At 47.3% G+C, this 21,362-nt stretch overlaps 1 protein-coding gene across 3 annotated transcripts in view; it reads left to right on the forward strand.

The window, feature by feature from the left end:
• The first annotated feature begins 6,966 nt into the window (after nt 1-6,966).
• LOC120918555 (probable ATP-dependent RNA helicase DHX58) overlaps nt 6,967-21,362 on the forward strand; it is a 140,895-nt gene continuing 126,499 nt past the window's right edge. The window contains exons 1-3 of one of the 3 annotated variants that reach the window (XM_040330193.1): nt 6,967-7,091; nt 12,790-12,970; nt 13,452-13,656. In XM_040330193.1, coding sequence (XP_040186127.1) covers nt 12,803-12,970; nt 13,452-13,656 — 373 coding nt within the window. In that variant the 5' untranslated portion in view covers nt 6,967-7,091; nt 12,790-12,802. The remainder of the gene's footprint in view (nt 7,092-12,789; nt 12,971-13,451; nt 13,657-21,362) is intronic. The other 2 variants (XM_040330192.1, XM_040330194.1) reach the window with 2 other exon arrangements.

A 21,362-nucleotide genomic window follows, 5' to 3' on the forward strand; every position in this document is an offset into this window, starting at 1 on the left:
GTGTGAAGATGCTATTAATGATAGATATGTGTTGTGAGTTAGCAGTCTAAAGGTCAGACGTCTGACTTAAGGAATGTGTATTATGAAGTAGGTGAGAACAGCTTGGCGGAGCCATGCTGTCTGGATAATGTTTAGTAATTAGCCCATCTGAAGGTGTATTGAAGCCCCATTGTGTGATGCTGGGGGTGGAGAGTTTCATTGTCACTGTAACATGCCTGTAACTGCATAAAAAGCTAAGATACCATTAAAAGTTCATTCATTTGATTAAGAACACTTATTCTTAGAATTCTTATGGATCGTGTCTGCTGGATTGTGGAGTGTCGGAAGCTGTCTTGGGTTAGTGGAATAGGAATATTGTAAACGGTGGTGACCGTTACAGTGCTTAAGGCAAGTTTCTGATCCACTCCACACTGCAAAAACAGCAGGACCCTGAAAACCAAATACGTCCGTGGACGCCACCCCATCTCTTCGCACAAAGAGATGTAGGCCTTCCAGGTGCGATGGTAGATCTTCCTGAAAGAAGACTTCCATGCCCTCAGCATGGTCGAGATGACCGAGTCGGAAAGAACCCGGTCCCTAATTAAAACCTGACTTTCAATAGCCATGCCGTCAAAGCAAGCAACTGTAAAGCAGGATGAAGTATGGGACCTTGAGACAGAAGGTCCTCCTACATTGGCAGCCAACAGGGTACATCCACTACTAGGCACACAAGATCGGCGTACCAAGGACACTGGGGCCAATCTGGAGCGATTAGAATCATCAGGATCCCCTCGGCCTCCACTCTGCGGAGCAGCCGAGGAAGCAACTTCAATGGTGGAAAAGGCATAAATCAGCCCATACTGACCCCACGGGGCCACCAACGCGTCTGCCCAGGGATCTCTGGACCTGGCCACAAACCTCGACACCTTGTGGTTGAGACGAGAGGCCAGGAGATCCACATCCATAGTGCCCCACCTCCTGCAAAGGAGTTGAAACACTTCCGGATGCAACGACCATCGCCCCTGGTCCAGCATCTGGTGACTCGGGTAGTCTGCTTGCCAGTTTTCTACGTCTGGAATGTAGACGGCCGACAGAGCCGGCACGCTTCTTTCCACCCACCTTAGGATGTGAGCGACCTCAGACACTGCAGCCGAGCTCCACGTTCCCCCCTGATGGTTGACATAAGCCACCGCCGTGGCGTTGTCCGACTGGATCCTGATTGGGAGACCTGGCAACCTCCTCGACCACGAGGAGAGGCATAGCCTGATCGCCCGAAGTTCCAGGACATTGATCGGCAGACGGTATTCCTCCAGAGTCCAGTGACCCTGGGCCAACTGGACCCCCCAGACGCCCCCCCAACCCGTGAGGCTGGCGTCTGTCGTAATCACCGTCCACTGGATGGGAAGAAACTACTTCCCGGACCAAAGAGCTGGGGATCTCAGCCACCAATTCAAAGAGACCCTGACTAGGTGGCTTACCTGAATCTGACGATCCAGAGACAAATGAGATTTGTTCCACTTGGACAGAATCTCCTTATGCAAAACACAAGTGTGGAACTGGGCATATGGTACCGCCTCGAAGGAGGCCACCATCAGGCCCAAGACTTGCATGCAAAAACGGAGAGACGACCATTTGCGTGATGCCAACACCTCCACCGCCAACACTGAAGAGTCTGCAATTTCTCTAGGGAAAGAAAGACCTTTGCTTCCGAGGAGTCCAGGATCAACCCTAGGTACTCCAAACGCTGAGTCGGAACCAGGACCGACTTCTGAATGTTTAACACCCACTCGTAATCTTGGAGGGTCTGGCTGGCTATAGACACATCCAATTCTGAGCCAGAAGCTGCTCTCAGAAGAAGGTTGTCTAAGTAGCCCACGATGGCAATGCCTTGCTGTCTCAGCAAAGCTAGGATCGGTGCAAGCACCTTGGTGAAAACTCTTGGTGCCGACACTAGACCAAAAGGAAGGGCCACAAACTGATAGTGGTCCTCCCCTATCGGGAAGCGCAGAAACCTCTGGTTGCTTGCGCAAATTGGGACATGCAAGTATGCGTCCTTGATGTCCAAGGATGCCAGAAAGTCCCCCGGATGGAGCGCATTAACCACTGAACGAATGGATTCCATGTAGAACTTCCTTACCCTCACAAAGGCATTTAGGGCTTTTGAGGTCCAATATCGGACGGACCCCTTCCTTCTTCAGGACCACAAACAGATTAGAATAAATTCCCTGAAACCTCTCATCCTGCGGAACGGGTAAAATTACCCTGCAACTTAGCAAGTCCTGCACAGCCCCTAGTAGGGCAGACCGATGAGCCGGAAGGAGAGGGAGACTTGAGGGAAAGAATCTGTTTGGTGGATAGAAAAGAAACTCTATCTTGTACCCTGAAGAGACCACTTCGCAGACCCACTGGTCGGAGAGCAGGGAGGTCCACCGAGCTGTGAACCTGCGAAGCCGTCACCCCACCCATGAGTCGGGCGGGGCAAGACTTCATGCAATGGCGGGCTTGGATGCCGGCTTGTTTAGCTTACGCACCCAGGGACGTTCCTGTCCCCCAGTTGAGCCTTTGTTGGCCTGGGAGAGTTTACCCACGGGCCCTGACTGATGAAAATACCGCTTCTGCGTGGGGAAAGATGGACCCGGCTTACGGCGGGGCTCCTTCCCCTTAGAGGACTGAAGGAGAAGAGTGCTCTTACCCCCAGTGACATCCTTGATAATGTCATCCAGCGAGGAACCAAAAAGCCACCCACCTTTGAAGGGTAAATCTGACAGGGCTCTTTTGGAAGCTTGGTCAGCAGACCAGCATTTTAGCCAAATCAGGCGGCGCAAAACCACTGCTGAAACAGAAGCTCTGGATGTCAAGGGGGCTACATCCAGTGTAGCATCACAGACATATACAAGGCCCTGGACCAGCTGGTCCGCCAGCCTAATAGCTTTGGGAGGGAGTTGGTGCTCCTCCACAGTCTGGTGCAAAATCTTTGCCCATTCAGTGTCGGAGACATCTGGGTTGCGGCCACAATAGGCCGCAGGGTAGACCCCAGCATGGTAAACATGGAGCAGGTCAGTGCGTCGGACCTCCTATCAGTCTGGTCCTTGAAGGCAAGGGTCCCTTCTATAGGGAGAGTGGTCACCTTCTTTAACCTGGCAACCGGGGGTCCACTACCGGATGAGAGGCCCATTTTTTCAAGAGGCTCTCCTCAAAGGGGTATCGAACCGCCAGGTGCTGAGGAACTACAAAAGCCTTCTGCGGCTTTTACCATTCATTATCAATGAATTTGTCAAAGAAGGAAACATAAGGAAAAACCTTCACAGAGCGGTCTGATTTGTGTGACCCAAAAAAGACCGATGCCTCAGAGGATGCCCCAGTAGCACTATCCAACTTAAGGGAGTCCCTTACAGCATTGATAAGTGCACTGACAAGTGCCCTGTCCTGTACTGACCTGGATAATGAGTCTTCCTCACAAGGAAGGTCCTGGTCCACATCCTCAGACGACACAGAACCAGGGACCTGAGCCGCAGCCAGGTCCTGGTCTGAGTCAGAAAATTCCCCAGGGGATGGAGGGGGGAGGGGGTGCTTTTTACCCCCCTTACGACCACACGCCGCTTCCACCCTGGCAACAAATGATTCAAGGACTGCCGACAAAGTGCCACCTCAGGCATGTTTGGGGAAGAAGAACCAGATTCTGACTCCATCCAGACAGCTCTCAGGGACCTATTCAGACCTGAATAAAAGCCCACCCTCCTGCTGCACTGACCAGGGGGTTACCCAGGGGACTCACCAACCACAGGAGGAGACTGTTCAGCGCTGCTGCCCGCCCTCAGTACACAGCGTGTTGTAAGAGGAAAAAGCTGTGAGGTAAAGCTGTGAGGTAACGGTGAGGAGACCCGTGTTGCGCGCCGTAGAAGTTAGCACTAGAGGCCAAAACCGCCTCCAAGATGGCCGCCGGACGCCTCAGATAGAGCAAGACACGGCCACAGTAAAATGGCCAACCGCAATAGCTAGCTGCACCATAGCGCGGCCACAACAAAAAAAAAAACAGCAGGTTAAGACACCCCACAGTCCCCTGGTGAGGAGCCCCCCCCACGGGTCCACCCCGGCAGCAGCAATAGCATAGCAGCAGAGGAAAAAATGACAGAGAGCAGGGAAGGGAGGATAGGAGAAACCCCCGCACCCCAGGAATGCCCAGCTGTACCGACCCGCCAAAGTGGGAAGGACTATACTTACCTGTCCATACGAGGACCCACTGACACATTCCTGACAGGCATACAACCGCGTTGGAGTAGCTGTCGGCCCGGTCCACTGTGAGTATGACAACACCACAGCCCAGTCATATGTGGACCCTGAAGCAAAAGCTCATCGGCCACCCCAGGAGTCATGGGGTATGTTGTGGCAGACCAAGCCTCTTTGCAATGGTGAGCTCAGGCACGCAGGCCGGACTGAGGAGACTACAAGGATCTATAATATCCAGCCTGTCTCTCAGCTGACAGTTGATAGAAGATTCTCAAAGAAAACAAAATAAAATAAAATAGAAAGAAAAATTTCCTCAGGGCGCTGTGCCCAAATGGAGCCATACGTCCGTTCTTCTTTGCTAAGCAGGAAAAAAAACTGAGGCTGCATGCTGCAGGGAGGAGGGTTATGTCCGGAGGGACCGCCCCCTGGGCTGTTCAACTCTGTTAAAGTAACATGTATTTAAATATCTAACATGTTTCTGCCTAGTCCTCTCCTGTGAACAGGAACATAACCCACTTGTCAAGACTTGAGAAGACTGTGTCCGTCCATGGACGATAAGAGAAATTAGTTTTTATATTTTTTGGGGGGATATTTATTATAGCATTATTTTCAAAATTGTTTCTCTTTTTTTTTTATAGCGCAAGAAATAAAAACCGTAGAGGTGATTAACCACTTCCCGACGGCCGTATGACTTTATACGGCCGCAGGGTGGTTCTAAATCTCTGAGCCGCCGTGTTTTTACGGCATCCTCTTCTCCTGGCCACTGGGGGGCGCGCGCCCGCCGCATCATTGGAATGCAGATGCGCGTGCCTGGCGGCCGCGATGTCCAACAAGCTCCCGCGATCGGCGGTTACAGAGACAAGGACGTGGATCTGTGTGTGTAAACACACAGATCCACGTCCTGTCAGGGAGAGAGGAGACCGATCTGTGTCTCTTGTACATAGGGACACAGATCGGTCACCTTCCCCAGTCACCCCCCTTCCCCCACAGTTAGTAACACTCACTAAGGTACACATTTAACCCCTCCCTGACCCCCTAGTGTTAACCCCTTCAATGCCAGTCACATTTATACAGTAATTAGTGCATATTTATAGCACTGATCGCAGTATAAATGTGAATGGTGCCAAAAATGTATCAAAAGTGTCCGATGTGTCCGCCATAATGTCGCAGTACCGATAAAAATCGCAGATCGCCGCCATTACTAGTAAAAAAATTAAAAATTAAAAAAAAAAAAATTCTGTCCCCTATTTTGTAGGCGCTAAAACTTTTGCGCAAACCAGTCGCTTATTGCGATTTTTTTTTTTTTTTTTACCAAAAATATGTAGAATACGTATCGGCCTAGACTGAGGGAAAAAAAAGTAAAAAAAAAATTTAGCTATTTATTACAGCAACAAGTAAAAAATATTATTTTTTTTTCAAAATTGTCGCTCTATTTTTGTTTATTGCGCAAAAAATAAAAACCGCAGAGGTGATCAAATACCACCAAAAGAAAGCTCTATTTGTGGGGAAAAAAGGACGCCAATTTTGTTTGGGAGCCACGTCGCACGACCGCGCAATTGTCAGTTAAATCGACGCAGTGCCGAATTGCAAAAAGTCCTCTGGTCAGGAAGGGGGTATATGTGCCCAGTAAGCAAGTGGTTAAATACCACCAAAAGAAAGCTCTATTTGTGGGGTAAAAAAAGGACATCAATTTTGTTTGGGTACAGTGTCGTACAACCGCACAATTGTCAGTTAAAGTGACGCAGTGCCGTATCTTAAAAAATGGCCTGGTCATTAAAGGGGCAAATCCTTCCGGGGCTTAAAAGGGTCTTAAAGGTTTGTTTTTTATTTTTTAAATAGGTTCCTTTAGGCTAGTGTGTTGTTGGTTCACTTACCTTTTCCTTTTATTTAAATGTTTTTTTTTCTTTGTCTGATATCCTCACTTGCCCCCATCATCCGAGCCGTTCTGGATGGGGGTTAGTCAGTGTGCTCGCTACATCCCAAAGGGAAGGGGGTGAGCACACTAACTAACCCCCAGCCAGAACGGCTCGGATGATGGGTGCAAGCTTACTTAGGAGATACAGGAAGTGAGGAATTCAGACAAAGAAAAAGAACATTTAGAAGGGAAATCAAAGGAAAAGGTAAGTGACCCAACAATGCGCTAGCTTAAATGAACCTATTTAGAATATAAAAACAAACCTTTAGAACCCCTTTAAGTTATTAATCATATCTGGAATATCAAAGAAACAGGAATGTACAAGCACCTAGTGCATTATCAAAAATGTATTTTAGTGAATCAAATAGATAAAAAATATATACAGTATTCAAAAGAGTGCAACTATTAAAAGCCCATGGGCCTCAAAATGCCATAGTGTGCAGGATATGTATGCTCTCCAATTGCATCCCACTATATTGCCAAGCTAACATGTTTCGGGGGCACACCCCTTTCTCAGAGGGCTGCATTCGCCAAGCATTTTAATTTGTCACATAGTCCTATCCAGCTGTGGTCTTAGCGCTGAAAGTGATTGTTTTGTGGCATATCTGGTAAATCACCTCATTCATATGTTACATAAATATTATCCATTGTATTGTTTCTCCAGAAAAGATGGAAAGTCCCAATTTCAGTTTCACTTCTAGCTTGTGACTAGGAAGGGGTGATCCAGGGAGATCTCCTTCGTGTCACAGCAGCCACGAGTCGTTTATTTGAGGCACGTCTGTTGGACTTCACAGAAACCCTGAAGGAAACCTTTGTTGCACTTTCCATTTAGATAAAAAGGAAACTAGTCTGCATTAAAAAGCCTGACAGTAGAAGTGTGAGATCCAGTGTGACTGAGGACTGAGCTGTGTGACAGGGACTTGTGTCTTTCTGAGGAATAAAGAACTGGAGAACACTACACTGAGGTCAGGTGAGTTGTAACAAATACATCTGTACATTGACTATGACCAAAGTATGCTGTGTTTTCCTCCAACCTGTGCCTGTATACCTGTGCTCCATACCAAGGCAGGGGGTGTATATATCTGTACTCCATACCAAGGCAGGGGGTGTATATACCTGTGCTTCATACCAAGACAGGGGGTGTATATATCTGTACTCCATACCAAGGCAGGGGGTGTATATACCTGTGCTCTATACCAAGGCAGGGGGTGTAAATACCTGTGCTCCATACCAAGGCAGGGGGTGTAAATACCTGTGCTCCATATCAGGACAGGGGGTGTATATACCTGTGCTCCATAATAAGGCAGGGGGGTGTATATACCTGTGTTCCATACCAAGGCAAAGGGTGTATATACCTGTGCTCCATCCCAAGGCAGGTGGTGTATATACCTGTGCCCCATATCAAGACAAGGGGTGTATATACCTGTGCTCTATACCAAGGCAGGGGGTATATATACATGTGCTCTATACCAAGACAGGGGGTGTATACACATGTGCTCTATACCAAGGCAGGGGGTGTATATACATGTGCTCCATACCAAGGAAAATGGTGTATATACATGTGTGCCATATCAAGAAAAAGGGTGTATATACCTGTGCCCCATATCAGGACAGGGGGTGTATATACCTGCGGTCCATACCAAGGCAGGGGATGTATATACTTGTGCTCCATACCAAGGCAAGGGGTGTATACATACCTCTCAACTTTCTCAGATGGGAATGAGGGACACCTATCAGCAAAAGTATGTAGGCATAGGACACACCCCTTGCCACGCCCCCTTAAAGGAGAATTGTACAAAAAAATAAGATTGGTTAAACCCACAAGTGCTTTTTTTTCCACTACTATTTCTTTATATTGGCTTTTGGAATTTACAAATGCAGCAATTTAGAAATCAGATGAAAGGTTTAGCACTGGGAAACACTTTTTGATAGATAAAAAGTGCATTTTATATACAACTCAATAAATCAGACCAAAATGAGGGACACATGAGGAGAATGAGGGACAGAGGGACAATGTTCCAAATCAGGGACAATCCCTCGAAATCAGGGACAGTTGGGAGGTATGGGTGTATATACTCGTGCTCCATACCAAGGCAGGGGGTGTATATACCCGTACTCCATACCAAGGCGGGGGGTGTATATACCTTTAACCCATATCAAGGCAGGGGGTGTATATACCTGAGCCCCGTACCAAGGCAGAGAGTGTATATACCCGTGCTCCATACCAAGGCACAGGGTGTGTATACCTGTGCTCCATACCAAGGCACAGGGTGTGTATACCTGTCCTCCATACCAAGGCAGGGGGGTGTATATACCTGTGCTCCATACCAAGGCAGGAGGTGTATATACATGTGCCCCATACTAAGGAAGGGGGGGTATTTACATGTACTCCATACCAAGGCAAGGGGTATGTATACTTGCACTCCATACCAAGGCCGGGGGTGCGTATACCTGTGTCCCATACCAAGGCAGGGAGTGTATATATTGTGCTTCTTACCAAGGTAGAGGTGAAATTACTGTGCTCAATACCAAGGCAGAGAGTGTTTATCTCTGTATCCCCTACCAAGGCAGGGGGTGTGTGTATACCCACGCCTCATACCATGGCAGGGGGTGTGTATACCTGTTCCCCATACCAAGGCAGGGTCTATATACTGTCTTCCTGTACCCTATAAGAAGGCAGTTGGTGCCTATACCTCTGCCACATACCAAGCCAGGGGGTGTATACAGTATACTTATACTGCATACCAAGGTAGGGGGTATGTACACCTATGCTCCATACCAGGGCAGGGGCTGTGTATACTTTTTCCTATACCAAGCCAGGGGGTGTGTATACTTATGCTCTGTAGCATGGCCTGGCCCTGTGTGAGTTTTTAGCTTCTTGTCACATTAGAATGAAGGGGGTGGGGACAAGGGACAGGGGACAGTGGCCGATGCTGGTCCTCCAACAAAAAATTAATGGACTATCTCGGTACTTAGTAGGAATCACATACATGTAAAATAAATGATAATTTATTGAATAAACATAAAATAAGCAAAGAATACATGATTAAAAATTGAAAAACAGAACCTCAGGGATACCCATGGGCAAAATCTGTTGTTACAAACATATAGACTGGTCTGTCTCGACTAGTTTCGCGGTAACACCCGCTTCCTCAGGAGGACCAATCTATAAAGAAAACAGTATAATGAGTAATTGATAAACAAAATAATTAAACAATGGCCATAAAATTACAATAGAAAAGGATTATACAAAGTTAGAAAGCTTACCCACTATTTTGGTGGTCATGTGTGGCGTCAAGCCGCCAAGGTAAAACAGGCCCCCCCGCGGCGGACGAGGGGGAAAGAAAGCGGAAACTCTAGATGGAGGCATAGAATGGATAAAGTCATTTAAGGAGCAGCATATAAGTGGAAAAGGACACCCGTGAGTAAGGAAGAGAGAGGCGGGGGAGAAGGGAAGTGAAAAGGGAGAGGGGGAAGAAAGGGGGCAAGAAAAAGAACAGAGAGGAGAGCACAAAGGAGGGGAAGGGGGAAGGAGGGGGGGGCAAAGAAAGCTGGGAAAGGGGGAGAATAGGGGACGAAGTAAAAAGAGGGGGGGGGCAGGGGAGAAAGGGAACGGGGGGAGTGAAAAAGAAGGGGGAGAAAGAAAAGGAGGGGGAGGAGAGGGGAGATGGAGGAGAGGGGGGAATGGGGAAAACCAAGGAGAAGAAAGAACAGAGTAGATACCCAAAACCAAAATTGGCTGAACACAATCTGACCCAAGAGGGCTCACCGAGTATTAAAAAAGTGGTGTGGGTGCCAACCATCAATGGTGGTTCACTGAGATGCGGAGGCCAAAAGACAGGTAGGAGGTGGGGGCATCTCAAGGTACTTCTGGCTAGGATGGCATCATGGGTAAAGAATGATATAGAGTCCATCATTGCAAGGAACTGCCCAATAGAAGGAAGTCTGTTAATGCAAAAGGAATTAAGTTACAATGGGTAATTGAACAAAAAGTATCAGAGACGCTCTTCGATACCAGAAGAATTCATACCTGTGGGAGTCCCCAGTCCTGAAATGTCAAGAGTGCAGACCCGCATCGCATATAGGAACCACGAGGGAATCTGCCATGCTCACTCACGGGCAAAGCCCTTATGAATGAGCTCCCCAACACAGGGACGCCAGAATCGCCGCCGAGGGGCGGCATCTGACGTCACAGGTCAGTACCTCCGCACAGCGCGGGTGCGTGGTTGACGCTGCCGCGCGTGCGCATTCCACCCGAACCAAGGGGCGGAGAGCCCGGTTCGGGGAAAGCAAGGACTTTGGCCGTGTGTGGCTCCCAACGTTGCGCCGGCGTAACGTAAATTCGTCGGCGTAAGCCCGCCTAATTCAAAGTAGGTGGAAGGTGGGCGTGATCCATTTAAATGAAGTGTGACCCCATGCAAATGATGGTCCGAATGAACGGCGCATGCGCGCGCATGCTCAGAATCACGTTAAATATACTCCCTAAGATACAACGGCTCAATGCCTACGACGTGAACGTAACCTACGCCCAGCCCCATTCACGTACTACTAAGTAAACAACGTAAAATACGATGGCTGTTCCCTGGTCCATACCTTAACATGACTTACACCTGCTTTATGTGGCTTAACTATACGCCGGATGTAAGCCTTACGCAAACCGCCTATATTATGCGTATATTATGCGCCGGGCGCAAGTACATTCGTGAATCGCTGTATCTCCCTCATTTGCATATTTGCAATGAGGCGGCCAGCGTAAATATGCGCCCAAGATACGCCGGTGTAGGAAAGTTACGTCGGTCGGAGGAAGCCTATTTTCAGGCGTATCTAGTTCTATGGGCACGGCGCACATTGACACTTAGGCGGCATATCTGTAGATACGTCGGCGTAATCCAGGCCTTAATGTTTTGCATTTAACAAAATTCCCTGACCCTTTCCAACAATGCATCGGCTGAAAAAGGCATAGAAACTATGTTAAGTGGACTGCAGTGTGTTTCTGCAAAAAACACCAAAAACACAGAGGTGTGAATCAGGCCTAATACACACGTCCTCTTTTCGGGTTCTAAAAAATGATGTTTTTAAGGGTCTAGAAAAAACAACTTTTTTTTTTCAACCCCAACCCACATCATTAAAACGGCCTTGCCTACACACGATCGCGAAAAAAAAAAATGCTCTAGCAAAGCGCGGTGACGTACGACGGCACTATAAAGGGGAAGTTCTATTCGGATGACGCCACCCTTTGGGCTGCTATAGCTGATTTTGTGTTAGTAAAAGACGATTCGCTCTTTTCTGTCTGTTACAGCGTGATGAATGTGCTTACTCCATTACGAACGGTAGTTTTACTAGAACGAGCGCTCCCGTCTCATAACTTGCTTCTGAGCATGCACGACTTTTTCACGTCGTTAAAGCCCACACACGACCATTTTTTACAACGTTAAAAACGACAACGTTAAAAACGTTGTGAAAAAATAAAGCATGTTCTAATTTTTTTTGGCCCATTTTTTAAAACCCCGAAAATTCTCTGAAGCCCACACACGATTGTTTTTAATGACACAAAAAAAACTTCTTTTTTTAGAACCAGAAAAACGGTCGTGTGTACGCGGCATAACATATTGTAGCTTAGAAGCCATTAGGAGCCGCTGAAAATAGATAGACTAGGATTAGGAGCAGCTGGAAAAAGAGAATTATTTTCATCAGTAATTAGTAAGCAACGTCCTCCTGAACATAATGATTGGTAAAATCTGAAGAACACATTGGCCTTTCCTTTATACTTCACATAAATCAGCAAATTACACCAGCATGACCAAATCATATTACAGTAAAACTTTGGTTTGAGAGTAACTTGGTTTGAGAGCGTTTTGCAAGACAAGCAAAAGGTTTTAATAAATTTTGCCTTGATATACAAGCGATGTCTTGATATAAGAGTAGCGTCATATCACTGAGTATAAAAGAGAAGAGAGGAGCCTCTGGGCTCTTTCACACGGAGCGGACCGTTTCTGGGTCCGCTCCGTGTGTCCGCGGGGATCCCTGCTCAGCTGTCGGCGGATAGGGCGGCCTGTCTCTGCTCCGCTGTCCCCGAACGGAAGAAAAATAGGGTTTCTTCCGTTTGGAAAAGCGGATCCCGACTGACGCGGACGCTAGCGGATGCTCCATCCGCTAACGGACGCGTTCCCATAGGGATTCATTACAAGTCTGTTAACGGACTTGTAATGAGCGGACGAACGGTCCGCTAGTGTGAAAGGACCCTCTAAGTGTAGCAATATGGTTACATTTAATGAAGGTACAACATTTAGCAACTTATTGCTACATTTAGAGGTGCCTCTCTTCTCTTTTATACCCTGCAAAAAAATAAATGCTTTAATATACAAGTGCTTTGGATTACAAGCATGTTTCTGGAACAAATTATGCTCGCAAACCAAGGTTTTACTGTATTATTATTTAAAAGAAAAAGTTTCTCTTTCTTGCCACGAATGAGAAAAATCTGTTGTTCCTCAGATCCTTGCTTAGGCACTAGATCACATGACTCTGACTACCAGTCATTATTGCAGAGGGTCTGTTTTTAATCAGTGAGATGAAAATAAAAAGCTCACTATTGTCCACTACTTTCCATAGAAAGAAAAGTTGTATCATTTGATTGTCTTTGATGCTACCATACATTTTCCTGATTATAGCTTTATTTTAGAGATGGAGCTGCGGAGCTACCAGTGGGAAGTCATTACTCCAGCTTTGGAGGGCAAGAATGTCATCATCTGGCTCCCAACAGGGGCTGGAAAAACGAGAGCAGCCATGTACGTTGCAATGAGGCACCTGCAAATAGTACCCAATGCCAAAGTAGCCCTGATTGTGAACAAGGTAACTATGATTTCACATTCTGTATTGTATGGTACACAGGGGCGTCGGGAGACCCGGGCTTAGGGGGCTGGAGCCCCGAATGTGTCCCCGTAAAGCCCCGAGTCTCGGGCATTTAGCTCGCCATCGTTAGCCCCGAGCAGCGGGCATCTGGACCTATCTGATCCTGAGTGCGGCCGAGTGCCGCCGCGCCGAGTCCTGCCGAATGCGATAGCAGGTCCCGCCTTCTGGAGCCTGCAACGCCTATGATGGACGTCCCACTGGTCCAATGCAGGGACCGCGGGATGTGCGACGTCCATCATAGGCGCTGCAAGCTCCAGAAGGTGGGAATTACAATACCGCCGCGCCACATCCCCGCTCGGGCGGGCGGCTTTTAGAGCGATCGGGAGACATCAGGCCAGCAGAGATGGAAATGATAGACTGAAATCACAGATGATTATATCTTGGTGGTTCTAATGGTGACTTCTCCCCCCCAATCTGCTAGGTGCATCTTGTACAACAGCATTACAGAAAGGAGTTTCATCCGCACCTTAAGGACAAGTACAAAATTATTCCCATAAGTGGTGATACAGATGAGAAGGGCTTCTTTGCACGTGTTGTAAAAGAAAATGATGTTGTCATCTGTACGGCTCAAATCCTGTACAATTCTCTCCAGAACCCGAGTGAAGAAAAGCATGTGGAATTAACAGGTAAGAAGATTTTTGGAGATTAACAACGGGGCCGGGCACATAATATGGCAATAATTTATTTATAGAACAGACATGAACCAAAATCAACACAGTAGTTTTTGTCTTTCTGAGTCTAATCCCCCCATCTTATGCCCTGTACACACGATCGGATTTTCCAGTGGGATAAAATCCGTTGGAATTTTCCGTCGGATTTCCGTTCAAGCTGTCTTGCATACACACTGTCAGACCAAATTCCGACCGTCCAAAACGCGGTGACGTAAAACACTACGACGAGCCGAGAAAAATTAAGTTCAATGCCTCCAAGCATGCGTCAACTAGATTCTGAGCATGCATGTTTTTTTCTCCGACGGAGTTCCACACAGATGATCGGAATTTTCGATAGGATTTTTTTCCATGGGAAAAAAAATAAAACATGTTCTACTTCTAAACTCAGATGGAAAAAAGTCCGATGGGGCCTACACACGGTCGGTATATTCAATGAAAAAATTCTGTCTGACTTTTTTCATCAGAAATTCCGATCGTGTGTACAAGGCATACGTTTTATTACCAGATGATCCTGCCATGAGATCCATTGAGTTTTATCTTTGTTTAGCTGTAGACAGAGAAGTCTTTGATAAAGATCATTTAAACTTATGTATACATCTAAGTGGCAAATTTAACAGACATTCAGGAGGAGATACTGCTGTCTACTTTTGTTAAAGTGGTAGTATACTCTGTACTACCACTTAAACCTACAGGTAAGCCTATAATAAGGCTTACCTGTAGGTATAAAGAACATCTCCTAAACATGTAAGGTTTAGGAGATATTCCCCCCGCAATGCGCCGCTGACATCAGTGGCGCATGCGCAGCGGAGATCCTCGGCTAAAGGCCCAGCAGCCGCCGGACCTTGCCGGGGAGAAGTCTCCCACGTGCATGCGCGGGAGTGACAACATCGCCGCTCCAGCCAATCACAGCGCTGGAGCGGCGATACCCGGAAGACACGCCGAGGAAAGATGACATCTCCCTCGGCGTGGACCAGGTAAGTTCCTCTCATCTCATTCTGAGGTAAGTATTTCATAATAAGGCTTACCTGTAGGTATAAAGAACATCTCCTAAACCTGTAAGGTTTAGGAGATATTCCCCCCGCAATGCGCCGCTGATATCAGTGGCGCATGCGCAGCGGAGATCCTCGGCTAAAGGCCCAGCAGCCGCCGGACCTTGCCGGGGAGAAGTCTCCCACGTGCATGCGCGGGAGTGACAACATCGCCGCTCCAGCCAATCACAGCGCTGGAGCGGCGATACCCGGAAGACACGCCGAGGAAAGATGACATCTCCCTCGGCGTGGACCAGGTAAGTTCCTCTCATCTCATTCTGAGGTAAGTATTTCATAATGAGCTAGTATGCGGTGCATACTAGCTCATTATGGCTTTTGCTTTTCAGGTTTAAAAAAAAAAACTGCAGGTTTACTACCGCTTTAAGCAGAATGTAAATGCTGCAACCCTTGTACAAAACCATACCTCCAAACTTTTTGACATGGGAATGAGGGACATCTATCAGCAAATCAGGGATAGTCCCTCGAAATCAGGGAGCTATGCAATGTGTTTGGCTTGCAGTTATAGCATGGCCCAGTTCCTTTGAATGAGTCACATTTGGTGGTGGTACTGCCCACAGAATGCCACATGGGGTATACTTTTTGCTGCAAAGCAAAGCAGCAGGGCCTTAGTGAGAGACCTCAGTCAGTTGTTATCTTTTAGGTGAGCAGTCATGGGGTGGTAAAACCTGCAGCTCAACTGCATGATTTTACCAACCAACCGCCTCAGCTGCTTGCGTAAACAAGGCTTAAAGATAAAATAGTATCCTCTCCAAATCAATTATGTATAATGCATGGAGAAGATTTTAACGATCATCTTCGTACTTTCTTCCCTGGTTCTGTTATCTGGATAAATGGCAGACCATTGCAGTAACTTCCTCTGTTCTACTCAAACAGACTGAACGGGTGGGTGTCTTTGAGTGCAGACTGAAAGCAGTTTAATACTGATCATAATAAAATACACTCACATGTAAAAGGTGTGTAGCGCTACCCCCTCAGGAGCCGCTGGTTGTTGTTGGGATTGGCATATTAAGTTACCTCTTACTGTTGTCTAGGGGTGAAGTTGATGAGTAGATTAGTGAGCGAATGTCCAGACAATAAATTAAGGTTTTCTGAATGCTTTATTCTCGGCCCAGCATGACCAACATCAACATGAGGTAGAGAGAAAAGGTTGATGAAGCAATAGAGAACTTTGCAGTATCAGGCCTGGATATGAGAAAGAGCAATCCTACTCTAAGTAGTAGTAGATACAGTTCGTCGCCACTCTAGCCAGAGTGGGTGAAGTGCCACTGGACAGACTCCTGCCACGAGCCTGGCAGCCGAAGCGCCACTTTAAGGTTGCTGGGAGGAACAGGTCTCTGCCACAGACCTGGCTCTAGGGACCTCTGCCACAGGCCTAATACTTAGATGAGAAGGTGACAGCTAAAGTGTACCTGTCAATGTCCCGGTCACCAGATCCCCGATGGTTCGTTCAAGCCCCTCAAATAACCTGCCTCTGGGTTTTCCTTGAGCCGATCCCCCACTGCGCAGCACATAGCTTGGGATGCCTTCAATAGAGCCGGGGACCCAGCAAGTCACTGGGGCCACTTTCAGCAACATGGAGCTCCACGTACCATGCAACCCCGGGGCTTGGTAGGCCATATCGCCGGGGTCCGTTGGATGCGCACACCCTAAAGGTGGGTGCCGCACCTGGAACCTGGAACCCGCGAAGAACAAACAAAAATGGCATCTGCCACAGATATACTCTCCCCCAGCATGCCCCACGAGGGAAAACTCCTCTAATTGGCTGCTGGGGAAAAGGAATGACAGCAGCCCAAATTTAACAAATTATGAATGGGAGCAAAATAACTCTCCCATTCCTCACTAACTTTAGCGTAGTGCCCATACTGAAAGTAAGGGGGCGCTACATACTCCCCCCACTTGAAATGACACTGTCCCCAGTGTCCTAAGGCATTCAAGCCTGAATGCCAGCCTGATACCTGCTAAAAAGTATAGAAAAGTAGGAAAAAGAGAGAACATAATTTAAAACATTAAATTACAATATTAGTAATTTTAATAACATAAGACAATACACACATACACAGCCCTATCTATCTGTGCTGCCCATTCTCCGCAGTGTTTATAGTAGGTGGGTCCAGAACAACCTGCATAGGAAATATAAAAGAGAACATATACACAATGCACATCCTAACACAGCCCTCAAAATTTCCACTCGCCTACTAGCATTTGGCGAGTGGATTTAAGCTGGGGGCGAGTGATGACAGGGCTACATGACCAATCTCCCTCCAATCCGTGCCTAAGAGTCCCGATGAGATTGGCGGCCGAAGAGGAAAGGTGCATGCTCGGGAAAAGTAGTCTGTTGAGCCGCGCACAGGGAGAGCAGTACACAGGTGCTCTACTTACAATTCACATTAAGCCATGGGACCTAACAGTATGACCTCTCTGAGCCTGCCCCCCTCCCCCGGGCCCCGACCAATGTAGCTGGAGAGCAGAAAGTAATGAGTGAGGTGGAGGATTGCAAAAATTACCACTCCGGTGCAGCGCTCACTGAAAGTTGCCCTGACATGAGAGCGGCAGCCTTCCAGTTTGTACAGTTTTCTTCTCCTTGTGCTCTATGTAAGTGTCCAACAGTTTAGCCTGAGCACTGTGAACAGACTGGTCTCAATGTGTGCTGTGCGCTGTCAGTGTGCGCTGTGCTATGGTGTCAATGGCTGTGCAGTTGTGTGGATCTCAGCGCTGGATTGTACTTCCTCCCGCTGTGCTGCAGCTCCTCTCCTCTCTGCCAGCCTGAATAAAAGGGGGAAGTGGGGACATGCAAGCGTGGAGCCACACACACAGGCTCCTGATGATGAGATGAATGGGAGAGAGAGAGAGGATGGATGGGAGTTGCAGAGGAGACAGCAAGAGAATGGGGAAGAGACCCAGTTCTAGTGCCCTGTCCCTCTGGTCTGCCCCCAGGGCCCTGTCCTTTTGGTCTGCCCCCAGTGCCCTGTCCCTCTGGTCTGCCCCCAGTGCCCTGTCCCATTTTGTTAAAGTTGTTGTTGGTAATATTTAATTTTGTAACTTGATTCTGCATAAAACATTGTCATTCCATGAGATAATCTACGAGGGCGTGTTTAAGGGTGCAATTAGGCGCAGGGCAGTGTATGAATTTGGTGGGGCAATTGGTGGCGAGTAACTCTTGAGGCCTGGCTAGTAGCTCAGGACTTGAAATTTTGAGCCCTGTCCTAACATATTATAAAATCTCTATCTATATACAAATCTCCAAGGTCAGAATTGAAACTGCATGCTCCCGGCAAAGCGCAAAATTTGCCTTCCTCCCAGGGAGTCTTAAATGTAAGTACTCAGCAAATATTTTACCATTTGTATGAATATATAAAAATATAAAAGAAGCAAAGAAACTGTATGTATCCCCTCACAATCCCCAGCCACGTTCGCTACATCCCCCCGGCCACCTCTCCACCCCTGTTCCCACCATCCGCAAATCTCACCTCGGCCAACACAAATTTCCATGGCACGATCGCGGCGACCGCATTAAGGAAAGTCCGCGGCTTCAGCCGCGGCCTAGCAGCGCGCCGCTCTCGTACCAGCCATCCCCACTTAACATTATCTAAACCCCCTTTTTTGCCCCAGGATGATCGCCACTGTCTCCCATCTGCGCCCCAAAACCTCCTCTTCATACAACAGGGCCTTACTCAGCCGCACAGCCCCTGGCTCGGGCCTAGGCCCGGTCGGTGGCCATCTTGCTACACCCTAGCAATTGAGAGATTGGGACGTAGGACAATGTACCCAACAAGTAAAATTGGGCCCTTTCACTTCTGAAAAACGCACAGTGTCATGCGGAGTCCCCCAGGGATCCCCTGTCACCTGTTCTTTTCAATATCTATCTCCGCCCTCTTTTTGAAATCATCAGCAACCAGAAGTTACTTTACCATTCTTATGCAGATGACACGCAACTATATTTTCGCATCTGCAAAAAAAAGGATCATTATCTCGGACTAGAGAAATGCCTTACCTTGATAGAAAATTGGATGACTTAGGCCTCGTACTCACGACCAAACATGTCTGCTGAAACTGGTCCGCGGACCAGTTTCAGCGGACATGTTCGTTCGTGTGTAGGCAGTAACGTACAGAATTCCAGCAAACAATCGTCGGCCAGACCGTTTTCCAACGAACAACTGTTTCCTGGTCTTGCTTTAAAACAGTCTGCTGGAATCGTGTCCGTCAGACATGTTCGCTCGTCTGTACACAAAAGCAGCGTACAAAAACCCCGCGCATGCTCAGTCCAAATGAGGAGACGGGAGCGCTCGTTCAGGTAAAACTTGCGTTTCTTTGGGATATGGCACATTCGTCATTAGAAACCTTTTATTCTAGCAAGAGAACAATGTCTTAAAAAGGCGCACTAAACCACATTTTAAAGCCTCGTTTTATTAATTCTTCTCTTGCTAGAATAACCCCGTTCTCTTGCTGATGCAATTTCATTAGAGTTGTCCCATACTGAAATGTCACATTTCTTGCTTGTGATGTAATCCTTTAATAATGTTTTCTATGCCAGACGTGTGTTTTGGTTGGTGGTCCTCCATAATTTAGAGTAGTCATTTTTGTAAAGGAATGTGCATTTTTTTTTTTTTTTTTTTGTTTCTAGTTATGTCACCATTTAAACTATTTTTTTTTTACATGTTTTTTTCATTTTTTTTTTTTTTTTTGGTGTTTCATTAGAGAATATTAAACCATGTTGGCACACCAAATGTCCCCCCCCCCCAAGGAGTGTGTCCTTTGTAAATTACCCATTGTATATTTATTAAAGGTTTGCTGCCTAATAATCCCCACAGTATATCAAACAATAGACATGTTTTCAAATGAAAGCAAAAAGCCTTTTATTCAGGCAAATGTCATCACAAAAAATAAAAAGAACGGCAGCACTAGAATAGATAGCAAACTATATGCAAACTTGCATTTCCAACATGGTGAAGGATAAACTTCCAAGCCTCAGGAGCCAAACACAAAAATATGAAGCAGCAGCACACAAACAAAGGAACCCAAACTGTGGTAGTACAAACAAGATGTCCTTTATGTGGAAGGAAATGGAAGGCAGAAAATCAACGTTTCCTCCTCTTTCCAGCCTTCCCTCCAGGCAGCCTTCCAGCGGATCGAACACGGGGTCTTGCAGGTGGGGTTGATGTGGCAGCAGGAGGATGGTGTTCCGCAAGCCGGGCCGGGTCACATAGCCCAGTGTCTGGGGTCAGCAGGCCCCTCTGCATCCACCAAAGGACCTGGTTCATCAGGGCCTTTGCCAGTCTTCTCTGGTCCTCCTCCCCTTCATTTAAATCATGGGCCAATGAGGCACTGAAGGCCTCTGTGGGGTTGAGGGGGGCCCTCATGATGGCGCTTGCCTCCTGGATCATGCGGAGGCTTGCCTCCTCCACAGGCCTCAACTGCCTCCTTCGGCCTGATGGCCTCACCTGGGGGGGAGAAGACTGGCTGGTGGTGGTTCTCCTGGCCGGGTGGACCTGCTGCAGGCCACTGGGCCCAGCCTCCTCCTGGCTGCCACTGACCCCGGCCTCCTCCTGGCTGCCACTGACCCCGGCCTCCTCCTGGCTGCCACTGACCCCGGCCTCCTCCTGGCTGACAGACACCTGAGGATCTGCCACCTCCTGGCTGATCTCTTCTTCCTGTGTGGAAAAAAAAGGAATTTTTTTACAATTTAGCTAAATAAAACCACACTCATTTTCATGTTTTTCGTTTAGTATTTTCTGTTCATTATTACTTGAATACACTCTACTTCTGACCCCTGCAGTTGTCATCCCTGACACCTATTTGTCTGTACACCTTTTTGTTTGCTTTTTCCCAGCTTGGTTTTTTTTTTACAATATCTAATCATTAATCCACCAAGAATTCTTTACGCCATAAATATAGAGGAAACTACTATACCTCCTCATCGAAGGGTGGCAGATCTGCATCTCTGTCAGCCAGGCCCTCTTCCTCCGACTCTGCAGGGCTGTGGTCATCTGGGGAAGGTCCGCTGGAAGGTAGCATGGAGGAAAGGTTGGAAGAAAGACTGGACATCGTTTTCCTGCCTTCCATTTCGTCCCGCAAAAAAGCCATCTGTTTATAATACCACAGTTTGGGTTCCTTTGCTTGTCTTGCTGCTGCTCCCGATTTTTGGCTTTTATTAGCTTTGTATGCTCTCCTGTATGTGCTTCTGAGGTTGGCAAGTTTATCCTTCACCATGTTGGCAGTGCATCCTGGCACCCAAGTTTGCATATAATTTGCTAGCTCTTCTAGTGCTGCCGCTCGTACCTCTTTATTGCAATATAAAGAGTGCTTTGAATTCCACAGGATGGGCGTGTCCTGGTATTTTTGAAGTAAGGCCTCTATAGATTCCTTGCTTTGTAGGAGGTCCATTGTAATTTTTCCCAAATTATATTTCTTTTTGAGTCTAGATTACAAAAACATAAACCACAGAAAAATAAATATTCCAAAGGATCAGCGTTGACCTTGATCTAATATGTGTCTTCAAATTTATTACCTATATCTAATTACAAACACAGTCTCTCTTGTTTAAACAATGATTGGCAGCTCGGCCGCATTGCTTGTACCAAACATTGATTTGCTAGATGCAGAGCCATTGTTCAC

This window comes from Rana temporaria, chromosome 12 (genome assembly GCF_905171775.1).
Source record: "Rana temporaria chromosome 12, aRanTem1.1, whole genome shotgun sequence".
Classification (NCBI taxonomy): Eukaryota; Metazoa; Chordata; class Amphibia; order Anura; family Ranidae; genus Rana; species Rana temporaria.